The following is a 15920-nucleotide window of genomic DNA, read 5'->3' as shown; positions in this document are numbered from 1 at the left end:
TAATTTTAACTGTTAATGAGTCAGTGAGCTTGTGAATAAATAACAAGTTCAATGATACCGCTCTGTTATTCTTCACACCGATGTAGCTTTCAAGCCTGTGGCGGCTTATTAAAAGGCATTGAGGCTTAGCAAAATGGTAGCCTACAATGTGTGCCTCGTATTTCATTTTTGATGATTCATTTTCATCAGAATCTTTTTTGAAAAATGTACGACCGCCACAGCTTTAGGTTCAAATACTGAAGGTAATGCAAATTCTCAGCGGATCACAAATTTTATGGAACCCAGGTTTCGGGTGAATACAGACTGTTATGATCAGGGCGAGTAAACCGAAGACTAGTTATTATAACTTGCCTTGGGGTACTTGTCAAATTATTTGCTTCTCTTTCAACGTGGTACGTTGAGAGCGAGAGGACACAAGACCAGTTTATTTTAACGTGCCTTGGAGTACTTGTCTTCTTCTCTTTCATCATAACACTCTATTAGTTATTTGGATCACAAGGGACGAAAGTAAAGAAATTCAACCGTGTGCGAGAGTTGCTGCCCGCGCCGAAGGCAAGGGCCGCAATCGCACAGGTTGAATTTCTTTACGTCGTCCCGTGTGATCCACATAACTTTTTATCACGAGAACTACGAAAATTGTAATTGAGGCACATAAACTCGAAGAAATGCGTTATCGTATGATGAACTAAACCAAAATATGCTGACATTTGCGGGGGTCCAGGGGGCGGCAGCCCCCTGGTATAAGAAAATATTAATATTATCAACCATCACAACAATCAGACGTAAAAACAACAACAATATCCTTTGAATTATTCGTCATCAACTTTGTATGTTAACATTAATCAGAGCACTGGCGCACGGTTTGTTCAATATTGATCAAAGTAAACATCTTGACAAGATTTGACTTTCGCATTATGTACATCGACTTTCGCATTATGAACATAGACTTTCGTATTATGTATTAACCGATTTCGATACATAACTTGCATTTTTTTACTTTCGCTTCCCGTTTGGGAACCGAAAATACAATTTTCGTAGTTCGTGTGATGAAATAGTCATTTTATGATGCTTGCGTGATGTTTGGCGTTTTAATGTTGGTAGGAATGTGTTGTTCTGCATACAATTTTTTGAGTAAATATGCAACCTAACAAAGTGATTTAACTTGTGGTCAACATTGTAAAAACTTTTTCATCACACGAACTACGAAATAGTCATTTGTGTACCTGTTTTGGACGATTGATTTTAGGCAATTTCGCGGATTGTAGGCCGAACGAAGTGAGGCTTACAAGCGAAAGTGCCTTAAATCAACCGTCCCAAACAGGTGCACATGTGAGTTTTCATGCAGAGGGCCGGAAACCCGAGAAAATTCGAAAAATTGCCCTCATTTTCGGCCCCGAAGCATGAAAATTGTAATTTTCGGTTCCCAAACGGGAAGCGAAAGTAAAAAAATGCAAGTTATGTATCGAAATCGGTTAATACATAATGCGAAAGTCTATGTATATAATGCGAAAGTCGATGTACATAATGCGAAAGTCAAATCTTGTCAAGGTGTTTACTTTGATCAATATTGAAAAAACCGTGCGCCAGTGCTCTGATTAATGTTAGCATACAAAGTTGATGACGAATAATTCAAAGGATATTGTTGTTGTTTTTACGTCTGATTGTTGTGATGGTTGATAATGTTAATATTTTCTTATACCAGGGGGCTGCCGCCCCCTGGACCCCTGCAAATGTCAACATATTTTGGTTTAATTGATCATACGATAACGCATTTCTTCGAGTTTATGTGCCTCAATTACAATTTTCGTAGTTCTCGTGATAAAAAGTTATGTGGATCACACGGGACGACGTAAAGAAATTCAACCTGTGCGATTGCGGCCCTTGCCTTCGGCGCGGGCAGCAACTCTCGCACACGGTTGAATTTCTTTACTTTCGTCCCTTGTGATCCAAATAACTATATATACTTTGCTTTGACCAGCTCTGAGAAAAGTGAGCAGTTTACTGAAATTTTCATAAACTGCTCAGGTTTCTCAGAGCTTGTGAAACTGCTGCAATTAAATCTATTTTCTGTTAAAAGCTAACACGTTCGTAGTCGTTATTGCAGTCCCATATTTTTGAAAAAATAATTCTGGTGGAAATATATCATCAAAAGTAAAATAAGATTCAGTATTTATTAAGAAAATGCCCAAATGTATGCTTTTCAGCAAAGCATCGAAGCCTCTTAAGACGAATCGAGACTTTCAACACTAAATTGTAGCCTAAATTTAGGCGATAAAATGATTTATTCGTATCCGCTACCTTTCTGGAAAAAGTGTAACCATGGTTTGTACTAAAACTTGATAGAGTATCATACAAACACAAACATAAAACACTGTATTTCATGTAGAATAGAGTACTTTCTACAGCTGACCACTATGATTACTCATGCTTGAAGTGCGTTGTTTTGTGTCAAGAAGTGATGGCTTTGAGCTTTGCTTTGAGTAACAATAATAAATATTTGTGGTGATGTAGCGTACTAAAGGAAATCTCGGAATTTGTACCACTTTTAGTGAACTATTGTGTTTTCACCACCACAAACATCTGTCAATTATTATTTTATCTGTCTAGAACGATAATCTCGAGCTTATCTCTCTAGGGAGTTTTTACTTATCTCACTTAGCCCACGCCTTCGCCCACGCTCTGAAAATAATGTCCTACACGTCAAAATAACAATCTTGGCAACAGATACATAATAAATATTAATCAGAGCAACGCACTTCAAGCAAATGTGGTACTGTAAATAGGGTACTGAAACTTGGCAGTGCTCCATACAAAATTTTACACTTTTCGATTATAGTATTTCTAAGCTGAAAATTAAAAGGAAAAAAATAGTACTCTATTTGACAGCTGTCATTAATAGCACTTTTGCTTGAAGTGCGTTGCCAACACGTTTTATTTTAATACAAAACGATGGTCACACTTTTTCTAGAAAGAACGCGAACACGAAGTTATAATGGGAGATATATCATATTTTCGTACAAATTGAGAACAAATTAACTTGTTACAGACGGCAAGCATATGACCAGTATTATTATCGGGTCTATTACTTCCATCGATCAATGAATATTTTATCGATTGATTTCAAATCTTGTACTTCATTTTTTTAACATGAATTTTCCTACATATAGGCCCATATTACACAGAGCTTATCATTATTTATGTTGTCGTTATCGATAGCAGATGAATAGATTAGATTAGATTTAGAAGTACTAAATATGGGCATCGGTGTAAAGCTGAGGTCCTCCACATTCATAATAAGTAATAATTTAATCAAATCATTGAATTAGTCAGGTCACAGCTCTCATCAAAGTTCACCGAGGTTCCCTAGATTTTGATAAATTTTCCGGAGTTCATATTTTCGGCCGTTGATCATCAAATTATTTGGAAGTAATATTTGCCTCGGGAGTACTTGACCACAGCTTTCAAACGAACCCATACACGCCCTTGTCCTCTTCACCTTACGGAAATGAAATCCGCACTACGAAACCCCATTTTTCGACTTTTGGTCAGGACTAACTAACAATATGATGTAAAGAGTCCCAGAAAAATAGAGCCGATTTCGGTAAGTCGAAATTCAAAAGAATCCCTCGAATTGCTTCTACTAATTCTTCTAGATAGTCACAGCAAATGTAGTATGGTAAATGGTGTTGAGGAATTTCGCGAATTTTGTGAATGACGCGGCGCGAAAGTCCTAGCAGCCTGGTAAATAGTTCGATTAAAATAAAAACAAACGGAAACGAAAAACCATTATTTTATATCTGTCGCTGTCACAAGACCTGGGGATTCACACGAAACATAGCGACGATGCAGGAATGGTAGAATGCTGAAAATTTGTTAAAAGTCACCGAATTCAATGCTTTTAAATAATGTCATTCAACGGTAGATTAGATCATGTACATAAAGTGGACAATAAATTATTTATGAAAAAAGATTATAACACAAAAACGACCAAAGAGTTACAAGTCCCACGAAAACAGATGATGCTTGACCAGCATATCACGTACTCCATCTTTCAGCGGCTGGCTTTCGTTTCCTTTTTTCAGTGGCAATTCCCAATCGGGATTTAAATTGAATGCAAACTGCGACAGTATTCGTAGTTCGCATTTTATCTGCACCCAGCACGGAGAGTAGATAAAACTCCAAGAATGATACCTGCGAAGGAACGGCAATGTATTAGTGAAACTGAAACATTGACATTTAGCATTCATCAGATTTACCATTTCTGAACAACTTCCACACACGAACACAACACTTCCAGCCAAAGGTGGAGTACTTGTTCATTTAGGCCTAGACATACCAACGATCGTAGTTTCACTGTGAATTAGAAAATACTTTTTTTGACAACTGACGTGAATGTCAAGAGCTTTCGTAATTACCATCCATTTGAGCGTGGGCACTATCATGAGACTGGTTTATCAATTGCACATATCTATATAGTAGTTCTTCTGGGGTCAGCACCTAGAGAATGTGCCACGCATTAATAAAAACGCAAATGTGATCGGATTTTTAATGGGTAAATGAACTTACTTTTCCATCTTCGTCCAGACGATATGTCTTGCACAGAACTAGTCTACTGTACACAGAGTCGAAATCCTTTTCAACTTCCCTGGTAGCGGCTTCTTCAATAAACAGCCATGGATGACACGGCCCGCCCAAAAATGACGGACGCTTCATGCCATTTTCCAAGACTTGTTTTATGGTCGGTGCCAATGTTCCTCTTACCAAATCAGTCACAGTTTCCGAAATGGCATCATCTCCGGCATGCGTATACTGTTTACTCCGTTCGTCCAACAATTCAACGAATTTGGCCGGAAACCATCCTCGCAGGCCATTCAATTCACCAACCCAGCAATGTTCATCTTTTTGGCTTAATATCGTGATGATGTCATTTCGTCGAAAGCCCAGCTCATCGTCGTCATTCCTCTCAAAATCGTGCAATGCTTTCGCTCGCCGTTTGCGGGTTCGCGACACATTGATGTAGTTTTCATGGTCCTTCGAATGGCTATCCATTGAATAATCGGCAACGGTCTTTATGTGGGCAGATAACTTCGGTTCAATCGTTAGAAAGTGACGACACACTTTCAGAATAGCTTCGCGTAAATCGACCAGTATTTCGGTTTGTCGAATATTTTTGTTCTTCAAATCGTCGTCATCTCGTCCGTCGTTGCCGAAGAACAACATCTGAAACATTGACTTCGATTTTTTCACTTGGCGCCGGTTGAGTTGTTGTTTCGGTAAATTTGGGGCAACTTCTGGATTTCCGATCAGGCCACCGGATGATGCCATCAAATAAGCCAAATGTCGTCTGCGATGCGTTTCGATGACAGTCTTGCTCAATGAGCCACCAACTTCTTGCGATATTTGGAACAAGTATTCAACGTCGTCGATCTCACCGGGAATGTCCGAAAGGGAGTTGAATATTTGAGCCGAATTTTCCAGAGTACGAAGATTTGGCTCCTTGATTTTTAACATTCCCAAGGTGACGGTGAACAGGACGATTGATCCTTCAAAGAAGAACCAGTCCCAAATTCTGTGAATCGCAAAAAATTTTTTTTTTATAACATTCGTGTAGAATCCAGCTGTAATTGGGTTACCTGAGCAGTATTTTCATATGGACGACATTTGCAAACAGTGTCAGGAACCAATGCAACGTAATCAAGGATAGTTCGATGTCATGATTTTTCAGCGCATCATCGACCACGGTCAAATAATTCGAAATCAATGTCTGCATCACTCGTTGATCGGCCTGAATTCCCAACAAAGTGCTGCTGTAATACGATGCCGGAAGAAGATCCTCAACAATAGTGGCCATCATCCAGAAAGCATCCTCTTCCTCAAGATACAACAACAGGGAAGCCGCAATTACACCAGTGCCCTGGCAGTATCCAATGTCGGGAAAGAGCCAAGCCAGTCCTCGCAGTATTCGCCGTAATCGTGGAATACCCGTTCCATTAGGCGAACTGAAGCAAGCGTTAGTTGGCAGTATCCGTAGTAAGTCTTTTTCAATTTGTTTGGACGTCATCAAGGCGTCGTTGCTCGATGCTTTTATAATCTCTTTGTATGTCGTTTCGGAATTCATTTTTTTCTGCAACGCACCGGACATTCGCATCCACATTTGTGGTCTGAGCGAATGTGGAATTCCAGCTCGTATCAAATTCTTCAGCTTTTCCGTTCGTGGTAGAACGACGTCCACGGTGTCCCATGTTAAGTCGGTAGCTTCTTTACTGTGCGAGAACTCTAGATGCGATATCCATTGGAGACGTTGATTATTATCTTCTATAAATGGTTCACTGAGCAACTTATTGGAACTTTGCTCGGGTCCATCTTCCTCTTCAACACGGAATCCAAATTCATCGAAACGATAGTCCGGTGGATCGGCTCCATCTGCCTAAAATATTGCCGCAATAAATTTTCGAGTTCAAATTGTTAGACAAAAATCCAAATTTTACTTCCGGCTGTCCAAGTTTCGCCAGTATATCTTGTGGCCACATCGACGGTATCAAAGCTGAAAACGGACCTCCTTGTGCCGGCCGAATACTTTCATTTATTTGAATCCCATTGATCCCATCGACAATATCATTGTCCTCATCGTCCATTCCAGCTGTTTCGATTGTTCGCTACAACCATATCGATAAGAAAGATGAGTAAAAATCAATAATTGAGTGCGTGTGCAAAACTAGCTAGACATTGCGTCGACAGATGCGCTTACCGCATGATCTTTTTTCCCAACGTATCCCTCATGATCACGACCGAAAAAGGATTTTGCCATGTCCATTGACCAATGTCGATCTGAGCTGCAGAATTTTTATTATGGACAATAAGAGATGATGCACAACCGAAACGTCACACTTGTTTGAGTTTCTTTCATTTGACAGAGTGCCAGCTGATATCTAGTGACGTCATACCATGATGGTCACACAAAGGTGTTGTTAATTTTCAAAGAGTTTCTGCTGTTTGTTGTTACCAAACATTTCTATGCTTCGTTTTGCTGAGTCTGTCATTCATTTATTAATAAAACTCTCGTGCGTCGAAATATGTCAATTGGTCAATCCGAACAAGATGTTTTGTTTTTGGTTTCTTTCTTTTCGACACCATTCTCACATGTGCGCCGATACAAAATAGACATCAAAATTTTAGGAAGTTCTTTTCAAATCTTCAGGTGTTATCTGAGTTCCAACTGGACAATCACGATAGCTGCTTAGAAGAGGTCATTTTGTGTACTAAAAATTTTGAAAATTCAAATTTTGCTGCCAGCTGACATGAAATATATGCATGAGTGTCTTAACCTGTTCTTTCAGTACCTATAGGGCACCCAGGGACGATGTATCTCGGACCGAAGAACCATTTATGCATCTGATAACACTTTTAGTCTAAGTGACATAATATGTGTACAGATGGAACGCCAGAACTACAGTTCTCCAACAATATTCCACATGCATAACGGAAACATGTTTCTTACCATTTCCATTGATGAGATAAGATTATACTCAATTGATCTCAACGCGCTGTTTAACAATCTCGCAACAAGAAATATGCTTGCGTCCGTCGACTATTATCATTTTGATTAGAACTAAATCAATCTTTTCATTGAACAATGGAACATTAATTTATCTCTATTTTGTTGCACGATTTATAATAGTAAGTTCATTCTGCGCTCTTATCTCATAAATGATTAGGGTCAATATATTAGATTCATTATTTGTCCGGTCTCATGATTCAAACGCAAAAGTATTTCCATTCACGCGGTAGTGAAACTTTTGTACGGAAAATGATTGTACCGAAAGCATTTGCGATTTTAATTGTGTTGAACAGTTTGATGCATTCCAATGCATTACTCAGAAACGATTTATCAAACCAAATTGAGAGTGCAATATCGCAAGCAACGAAACAGATCGAATTAGTTCGTATTCAGTCCAAAGTTCCCGGCATTTCTGTTGGTGTTTCATACCGTGGCGAAGAAATATGGGCAGATTGTTTCGGATTTGCTAATTTGGAAGCTGGCACTCCATGTTCAAGTAGATCGTTACACCGTATCGGTAGCATAACGAAGTCAGTGTCGATGCTCTTGCTCGGAAAATTGTTGGAAGAGAATCGATTGGATCTGGACAGAACCATATATGACTATCTCGGTGATAGGTTTCCTCAGAAAACGTTTAACGGAAATGAAGTGAATATCACGCTGAGACAATTGGTTTCTCACATGGGAGGCATTAGACACTACCTAAGTGATACGGAATTTTATCAAAAAGTTGGTTGTGACTCCATTTACGAGAGTTTAAATTACTTCAAAGACGATCCATTGATTGCCGCTCCTGGTACGGAGCATCATTACAGCAGTTTTGGTTTCGTCACAATTGGAGCTGTTTTACAATCCGTTCTGAATGAAAATGAAACTTTTGAATCCGCGATGCTCAACATACTGAAGAATCAGCTGGGAATGCGGGAAACGTACTTTGATGAGGTCTACGAAATCTTACTGAATCGTCTCAGTTATTATGAGGTGAATGCGGGGAATCAATTGGAAATCGCACCATTCGTTGACGCGAGCTGTAGATGGCCAGGAGGCGGTATGCTGTCAAACGTTCACGATTTGCTGAAATTCGGCAATGTGATGATCGACAGCAGCAAGACGGATGTTGGATTTTTGAGAAAGACTACTGTCGACAGACTTTGGGAGAAAGTTGTAGCCACAGGAACTAATGATTTATTTAACACATTTTATGGAATGGGATGGGAACTGCTAGAAAGGAAATCAACTAATTGTACACAATGTGAAACGGTGCCATTTTCACTTGCTGTTGGACATAGCGGCGGGTCATCGGGTGCCATAGCTTATTTTCTGATTGTTCCTGAGGAGGAGATGGTTGTATCATTGTTGACGAATGTGTCACCGTTGCCTGCTCTGCGCCAACTTGGAATTGACATAATGTCAACGTTTATTGAACATGTGAATCAGGCTGATTATTCTCGTGAAGGTGAAAGCAGTCATGGAAATGCGATTTCGACTAATACCAATATGGTCACTCTCTTCATATTGACAATAGTTTTCATTGGAAATTTATTGCGAGACTTTTAGCAGTGACCTCTGGGGCTGAGGATCTACTTAGATTGTTTAATGTTCGCAAAAAATAAAAATAAACTTAAAAGCGATTGTAAGTCGTGTACAACTCCAATGCAAAAACGGCAAAAACTTTACTTTCCAAGTGAGGGTCCTAATGAGCAGGTTTTGGCAGGGACTATTTGCAGTAATAAACTTGCTTGTGCTGGTTCACCTTTTACGTAGTTTAAAAGTGCGTTCTTTTGGCACCGTGTTCTTTGTTTTTTCTCTAATTTGCATTTTTAGTACACAGAAGATTCTCTTCTAAAATCATTGAGGCACCACAAAAAGCTTAATGCAACTAATACCTTCGTGCTCAACTTAGAGATGACTTAACCTCAAAGTATATGAACTGTAGAAAAAATTGTAAATCCGCAAAAAAAAAACGCGAAATCGAAGCTTCCTGTCACTTCATTTTAACACTTGTAATTTCATTAAAATTTTCAGTGTTCAAATGCCTTCCCAAAATTCCTGCTATCTTATATTGAACACATTCTTTTCATTCTATAGAATTACTACTCCAAACGCAAGATGACGCTGCACAGTCTAGATAAATTCAGCCAAAACTTAAGTTTCGTATCTTTTCATCCCTTGGCTACTTTAGCTACTTTCAGCCCGCTAAAAAATAAAAATCAACTTTCACCAACCTCGGCTTGAAACGTTTTGGCCTCAGCTCGGGTTGCAACACTGCATACTCGCCAAAAAAATACTCCCCTTGACGCCCTTGTTATGTAAATAACTATTTGAGAACCGCTGAAGACTTATATTATCAGTGTTTATATCTCCGCACAGTATGTCTGATCGACTAAACTATCTGGCTTTGAATAATGAATTTCAGAGAAAGCAGAGTTTTGCCTACGAGAGGTATTTGCGTGAATTACAGAGCGATTTAACGGATAACCCGCGTAACTTCTGGAAATATGTCAGTTCCAAGAAAAAGACGACAGGCTATCCTGCTTCGATGTATTTTAAAGACAAAAAAGCAACTGATCCTAAGGCTGTGTGCGACGCTTTTGGTGAATTTTTCCGTTCGGTGTACGTACCAGATGTTGTTCCCACGTCAGCTTTTGGAGTGACGAAGATGGCTGATGTCTATAGTTACTCACCCCCTGAATCTGACGTGTTGAAGGTGCTCCGGAATCTCGATGTCAGTAAGGGCAGTGGTCCTGACGACGTGTCGCCGTTATTGATCAGATCATGTGCAGTTCCCTTAAGCGTCCCGCTGCATCGCATTTTCAATCTGTCCGTGAGAAAGCGTCTCTATCCGAGTCAATGGAAGCTATCGCATCTCACCCCGATTCATAAAAGTGGCTCCAGGAGCGACGTTGAGAATTATAGAGGAGTTGCGATTCTACCCACTCTTGGAAAAGTTTTTGAATTGCTTATCTGCAAACGATTGAGTGATGTTCTGTACGGAAAGTTGTCACGAAAGCAGCATGGATTTTTGAGGGGACGTTCGACGTCGACCAATCTAATGGAATTCGTTAGTCGTACGTTAAACGTGATCGAGTCAAGATCGCAAGTTGATGCTATATACACTGACATTCGGAAGGCCTTTGATCAAGTTCCTCATGGATGTCTGCTACAGAAACTCAGCGAGCTTGGGTTCCAGCCTTGTTTACTTGACTGGATTGCGTCATATCTTCGCGACAGAAAGCAGTTCGTAAAAATTCTCGATTATAAATCTGAGTCATTTAGAGTGACGTCGGGTTTGCCTCAAGGAAGCCATCTCGGGCCATTGCTTTTTATTTTATACTTCAACGACGTAACTGAAGTTATAAAGAAATCGAACTGCAGTCTTTATGCAGACGACCTTAAGCTTCACCATGTGATCAACAAGCCGGCAGATGCTATCGATCTACAGATGGATATCTACGCGTTTTCGGATTGGTGCACAAGAAATCACATGTCTATCAATGTGGACAAATGCAAGGTCATGTCCTATTATCGCATCAGGCAGCCCGTCGCCTTCGACTATTCAATCTGTGGCCAAAATATTTCGAGAGTAGGCGAAGTAACTGATCTCGGCGTTCTCATGGACCGTCAGCTGAATTTCAAGGCTCATGTCGACAACAAAGTTGCCAAGGCCTATTCGATGTTGGGCTTTCTTAAAAGAATTTGTGCCGACTTTAGAGATGTAAGGTGTTTAACGAGCATCTTCAGAGCACACGTCAGATCCCACCTCGAGTATGCTGCCGTAGTTTGGAGCCCCTCGTCTAAGACGCTTAGCGATTACATAGAATCGATCCAGAAAAAGTTCGTTTTGTTCGCACTCAGGCGATCGATCCAACGGAATAGCGATTTCCAGCTACCACCTTATGACGAAAGAAGGAAGATCTTGGGACTCGATCGTCTCTCTCATAGACGGAAGCAGAGCCGTATCTTCTTTTTATACGACCTGCTGAATCATAGAATTGATGCTCCGGTTTTGTCCGACATGTTTGAATCGTATCGCCACACGCCGTCGTACACCTACAGCCTTCGCAGGATTGACGTTTTTCGGATTCCTCTTCACAGAACCGACTACGGCTTTAATGAACCCGTTTCCTCTATCTGCAGAGAATTCGAAAAAGTTATTCAAGTGGTCGAAAGCAGTGACTCTCGTACGATTTTTCGTAACAGGATTAAGTCCTTGGCAACCGAATGGAGTGCTGATGATGCATAATCGTCACCCGTGAGCGCATTTCTCGTGCTTTCAATTTATTGCTTTTTTTTTGTATCTTTGTCAGCATAGTTTATGAAATTGTATTTTATGAACCGATTGATGAATAAATGTTTAATAATAATATTTCAGAAACTAGCTATTTCAAAATTCAAAAATACATGTCCACTGACCCACTATATCCATCATTGTCCTCTAATGGTCCGCATTGCTAAAGCGTAAAAAGTTTGCGATATAATCTACCACCATATCTACCTGCTGGTTTTCATTCTCAATAATTTAACAGTGGCGCACAATCCACTCGTTTACTCTTTGATATGTCATTTTCCTATCCTTTTATTTTTTACTGTCAAAGTGCTCGTAGTCATAATAAGAAAAAAGTCTCACACACCAATTCATGGACGTCTAGCAGCTTTTACCAGAGAAATTGGTTGGTCAAACAATATAAGATATTGAGTGAAAATTAGAAAATTGAATCCATCTGCAAGTGTACATAACAACCAATCAAAATGTGTGGAGGATTTTCGTGTTCGAAGAACGCTTTAATTGCACTCAATCTTCTGTACATTGTAACTATAACACAGCTTTGCTGTATTGAATGAATCATATTGATGTTTATTTGTTTGTAGATGGTAGGGTTTCTATTGATTAGCGTCGGAGTGTACGGACGTGCAGCGTCGATTGTGACTAATCTACCAATTGTCGGCGGTATATTGGCTTGCGGAATTCTATTGATTTTGATATCAATTCTTGGCTTAATCGGAGCATCCAAGCATCATCAAGTTTTGCTTTTCTTCGTATCCTTTTCGAGTACAAAATTCAATTCTTTGTCAATTATTTGCGCCAACATTTCAATTTTCCTTAACCATTTATGCACACTCAGTACATGATTATTCTGTTCCTACTGTTCTTGATCCAATTTTCAATAGCTACATCATGCTTGGCGGTTAGTTCGTCGCAGCAGCAACAGTTTGCCGAACAAGGATGGAATCGCGTTTCGAATAAAGTCAGAATGGAAGTACAAAATACATTTTACTGTTGCGGCTTCAACAGCACATCGACAGACCATCCGTCGTGTGATGCCGTTCAAGTACGAATCGATTTTTCTCGTAGAAATTGTTCCATTCGTTTGTTTGTAATTTTTACTTTTATGATTAAACAGTCTCTCTGCTGTCCGACAAATTCGCCGACGGATTGTTCGTGTTCTCCCTGTTTGCAAAAATTGGAAGATGTCATTGACTATGCATTCAAACTGTGCGGTAGAATCGGACTATTCTTCAGTTTCACTGAGGTAAGAATGGGTGACGGTTTTGTTAAAATGTTGACAATTGAACGTTAACGTTCGAATGTAGCCCGTATTTGAATACTAATGACTTCGCTCTCATACGATGTTATTAACATCCGAAGCTAACATGTTACAACATACGGTTTTATTGATTGAACACTCAAGCCCATTGCATGAATCACCACACTAATTGCGAATGCCATAGAGAGAGATAATGATCGATTAACAATCTCGCTCACTTCAAAATTTAATCTTTTTTTAATTGAAATGAAACCCTGGACTTTGCATCTTTATGTACGCAGATGCTCTACAGTCAGGGTGAATATAGAATGAGTAAAGATGCATGCATGCAAGGTGCAGTGCATACATTGGTGCTTTCAAATAATCTAAATTGCGAACACTGTTCTGCAGTTCTGCTCGATGACATCAATTTTTAAAAGTTTTTTTTTAACGAAAAATATGTAGATGTACCCTGAAGATAGCGAGTCCAGAACTGCGCGGGTCAAAAGGTTAATTTTTTGTTGTTTTCGTAGCTTAAAATGTAATTTATTAAAAACCATCCGGATCAAAACATTTTTAAATTTCACCCGTCCGGGTGAAAAAATATTCTGGATCCGTGTAAGAAAGATGAAATTTGACTCGGAATTTCGACTAATTTTTATCTTGGATCTTCGTTTCTAACGGACTTTAAAATTCATTAGATTTCACATTAGTTTTCCTGGTTTTCCTTCTTTAAGTTAAGCCACTACGGTTAATTACGCTAAGATTGTACAAGTTCAAAGTAGTCTTTCTTCCCCTGTTAATGCATGGACCAAAAACCACTAACAAAAATCTAATATATTTTGGTGTCTGGTTTTCTGTTAACATTTTACAGTTTGTCGGTGTTTGGCTAACTGTACGCTATCGCAATCAAAAAGATCCCCGGGGTCACCCGAGTGCATTTCTATAACAATGAGCTGAAATGATGGCAATGGAAACTAACCCATTCCAGAAGTTTATTAATTTTGAAAAATGAATGTAAGATAAAGGTTTGTTGGAGTTTATTTCGGTGTTGTGTCGGATATGGTTGTGCTTTCATAACTTTGGTTTGTGTTTGTTTGATTTCTATTTTTATTTGTTGAGAAACATTTTGAGACGTCTATGTTCTAGAAAACATTGAGATTTTGTTATGATTTTTAAAAACATGCTGCATGCAGTATCCCGTATACCAATTTTAGAGAACTTTTGAAAAAATTCTAGAATTTGTAATTTCGAAAGATTTCTAAACATTTTTATTCTCTGAAAGCGATCGTGTACTGACAAAAAAGAGTTCAAAACCTTACCTGTTGCAGGTAACTTTGTCTCCAGGTAACCTACAATAGCTGCCACAGATGTAGCTCTTCATACAAAAAATACAGCTACAGATAACGTGATTACCTGGAGACAAAGTTACCTGCAACAGGTAAGATTTTCAACTCTTTTTTGCCAGTGTGCCATATTGTCTGTTTGCCTTTTTATTTGCAGCTCTGGCCGACCACATTGGTAATTTACATGCACGGAATTTTGAAAACCGACACATTTTCTGTTTCTGTGTTTTTGATTTCTATTCTCCATAAATTCACAAAAAATATCAGTAAAACACGAAACAGAAAATGTGTCGGTTTTCAAAATTACGTAATATGTATTAACAACTTCAAGTTCAGTTCAGGCTTAGATTTTTTCAAGTCGACTTGAACCATCTGCAACGCTCATACAATCGCACTGCTTATTCGTGCTTTATTTTACAGTTGAGTGTACCATGCCAACAATAGGAAATGCATGTAACCATAAAATCCGTACAAAGGCGTATAAGCAATGTGTCTGTATGAGTGCATTAGCTGAAGCAAAATAATACACAAATCTGGTTGACATTGACTGTAAATTTTATCTAAGAAAGAAGTGCATTTCAGGAGCATGTAGTAGAACTACAATTTTGATTGAAATAATGTTGTTGGTAGTACCAACTTGGTATTGGTACAGTGAAATTGTGATTTAAAATTGAAATTCCGTACAATTTGTTATTTCATTCTAGTTCTATTGATTTATAGAATTTCATTAAAACTAGAATTTCTCTAGTTTATCTAGTCCTAGAATTCATACTTTACCCAAGACTTCAATTACTCTATGTTTTATGTTTTTTTTTAACTCCAAATTTATTTCATTGATTTAGGTATTAGCCGTATTTTTAGCAAGACGCTACCGCAATCTTCATGCCATGGACCTACTACCTGCTAGAGCTATTTTTCCAACCAATTATATTTATTAAGAGACATAACTTTATATTTAATCTGTGTATAATGTAACCTGCAGCTAAATAGATGTGGGCTCTAGATATGCCCAACATTTTAGTGATTAATGTCGACTGTGTATAGCCGTTTTTAAATTTAAATTTATTTTTCGTCTTATTTTTACTTATAATTATGGAGATTTGAAACAAGAATGTGATATAATTTATTTTTATTTTTTATTCAAATTGTAAGACAAATTCGTAGATTTAGTCGATCGTCACGTAATTAATATAATACAAATTGCTTTTAACAACTCCAGAAAAATTTTGGCGGAAAAATTCAAAAAAAAAAAAATATGGCAAAACATATTGCCTACGATATGAAATTAGTCAAATTTATCATATCACTGAAGACAGTTAAATAGTAAATCGGTTGTAAAGGAATTCTATCTATTGTCAAGGACTTGATTTTCCCTCACACGTGCACCAACACAATCTTATCTAAGTAATATATATTACACACTTGTCACGAAGAAGTCGAGGCTTGCCGAGACTGATAGTTACAAGTGTGTACTCTATTTTATCACATAAG

At 38.5% G+C, this 15920-nt stretch overlaps 2 protein-coding genes and 1 long non-coding RNA gene across 5 annotated transcripts; 2 read left to right on the top strand and 1 right to left on the bottom strand.

The window, feature by feature from the left end:
* The first annotated feature begins 954 nt into the window (after nt 1–954).
* Nucleotides 955–11387, top strand: LOC119076783. The gene is made up of 3 exons (XR_005087698.1): nt 955–1043; nt 2861–2870; nt 11377–11387. It is a non-coding gene; the product is annotated as an uncharacterized LOC119076783 (long non-coding RNA).
* On the bottom strand, nt 3889–7132 carry LOC119076779 (small G protein signaling modulator 3 homolog). The gene is made up of 7 exons (XM_037183735.1): nt 6749–7132; nt 6489–6656; nt 5634–6427; nt 4567–5569; nt 4416–4497; nt 4257–4353; nt 3889–4191 (listed from the first exon to the last, which is right to left on the bottom strand). Exons 1-7 carry the CDS (start codon nt 6812–6814, stop codon nt 3996–3998), a joined length of 2406 nt encoding a protein of 801 aa, XP_037039630.1. The 5' UTR covers nt 6815–7132; the 3' UTR covers nt 3889–3995.
* Nucleotides 11388–12153: 766 nt separating the features above from the next.
* LOC119076782 (tetraspanin-31) lies at nt 12154–15668 on the top strand. 3 transcript variants are annotated; one of them, XR_005087696.1, is made up of 6 exons: nt 12154–12367; nt 12428–12595; nt 12682–12888; nt 12961–13089; nt 13958–14100; nt 15272–15668. XR_005087696.1 is itself a non-coding variant. In XM_037183743.1 (5 exons), the coding sequence occupies exons 1-5, from the start codon at nt 12308–12310 to the stop codon at nt 15365–15367; spliced, it is 660 nt and encodes a 219-aa protein (XP_037039638.1). In that variant the 5' UTR covers nt 12154–12307; the 3' UTR covers nt 15368–15668. The 3 variants fall into 3 exon arrangements, 1 of the variants encoding a protein (XP_037039638.1); XR_005087697.1 differs by having other exon boundaries at nt 13958–14111; XM_037183743.1 differs by lacking the exon at nt 13958–14100.
* The last annotated feature ends 252 nt before the right edge of the window (nt 15669–15920 follow it).

This window comes from Bradysia coprophila, unplaced genomic scaffold (genome assembly GCF_014529535.1).
Source record: "Bradysia coprophila strain Holo2 unplaced genomic scaffold, BU_Bcop_v1 contig_232, whole genome shotgun sequence".
Lineage (NCBI taxonomy): Eukaryota > Metazoa > Arthropoda > Insecta > Diptera > Sciaridae > Bradysia > Bradysia coprophila.
Note: the sequence above shows the minus strand (reverse complement) of the source record. Positions and strands in the feature narration are given on the sequence as shown.

Bases quoted from the DNA above. Each gene is read 5' to 3' on its own strand.
- LOC119076779 (XM_037183735.1), bottom strand. From the start codon at position 6,814: ATGGACATGGCAAAATCCTTTTTCGGTCGTGATCATGAGGGATACGTT. The intron at 6,428-6,488 runs GTAAAATTTGGA...GCAATATTTTAG, and splicing joins CGAAACTTGGACAGCCGGAA to GCAGATGGAGCCGATCCACC. The intron at 4,192-4,256 runs GTAAATCTGATG...GTTCCTTCGCAG, and splicing joins GTGGAAGTTGTTCAGAAATG to GTATCATTCTTGGAGTTTTA.
- LOC119076782 (XM_037183743.1), top strand. From the start codon at position 12,308: ATGTGTGGAGGATTTTCGTGTTCGAAGAACGCTTTAATTGCACTCAAT. The intron at 12,889-12,960 runs GTACGAATCGAT...ATGATTAAACAG, and splicing joins CGTCGTGTGATGCCGTTCAA to TCTCTCTGCTGTCCGACAAA. The intron at 13,090-15,271 runs GTAAGAATGGGT...TCATTGATTTAG, and splicing joins TATTCTTCAGTTTCACTGAG to GTATTAGCCGTATTTTTAGC.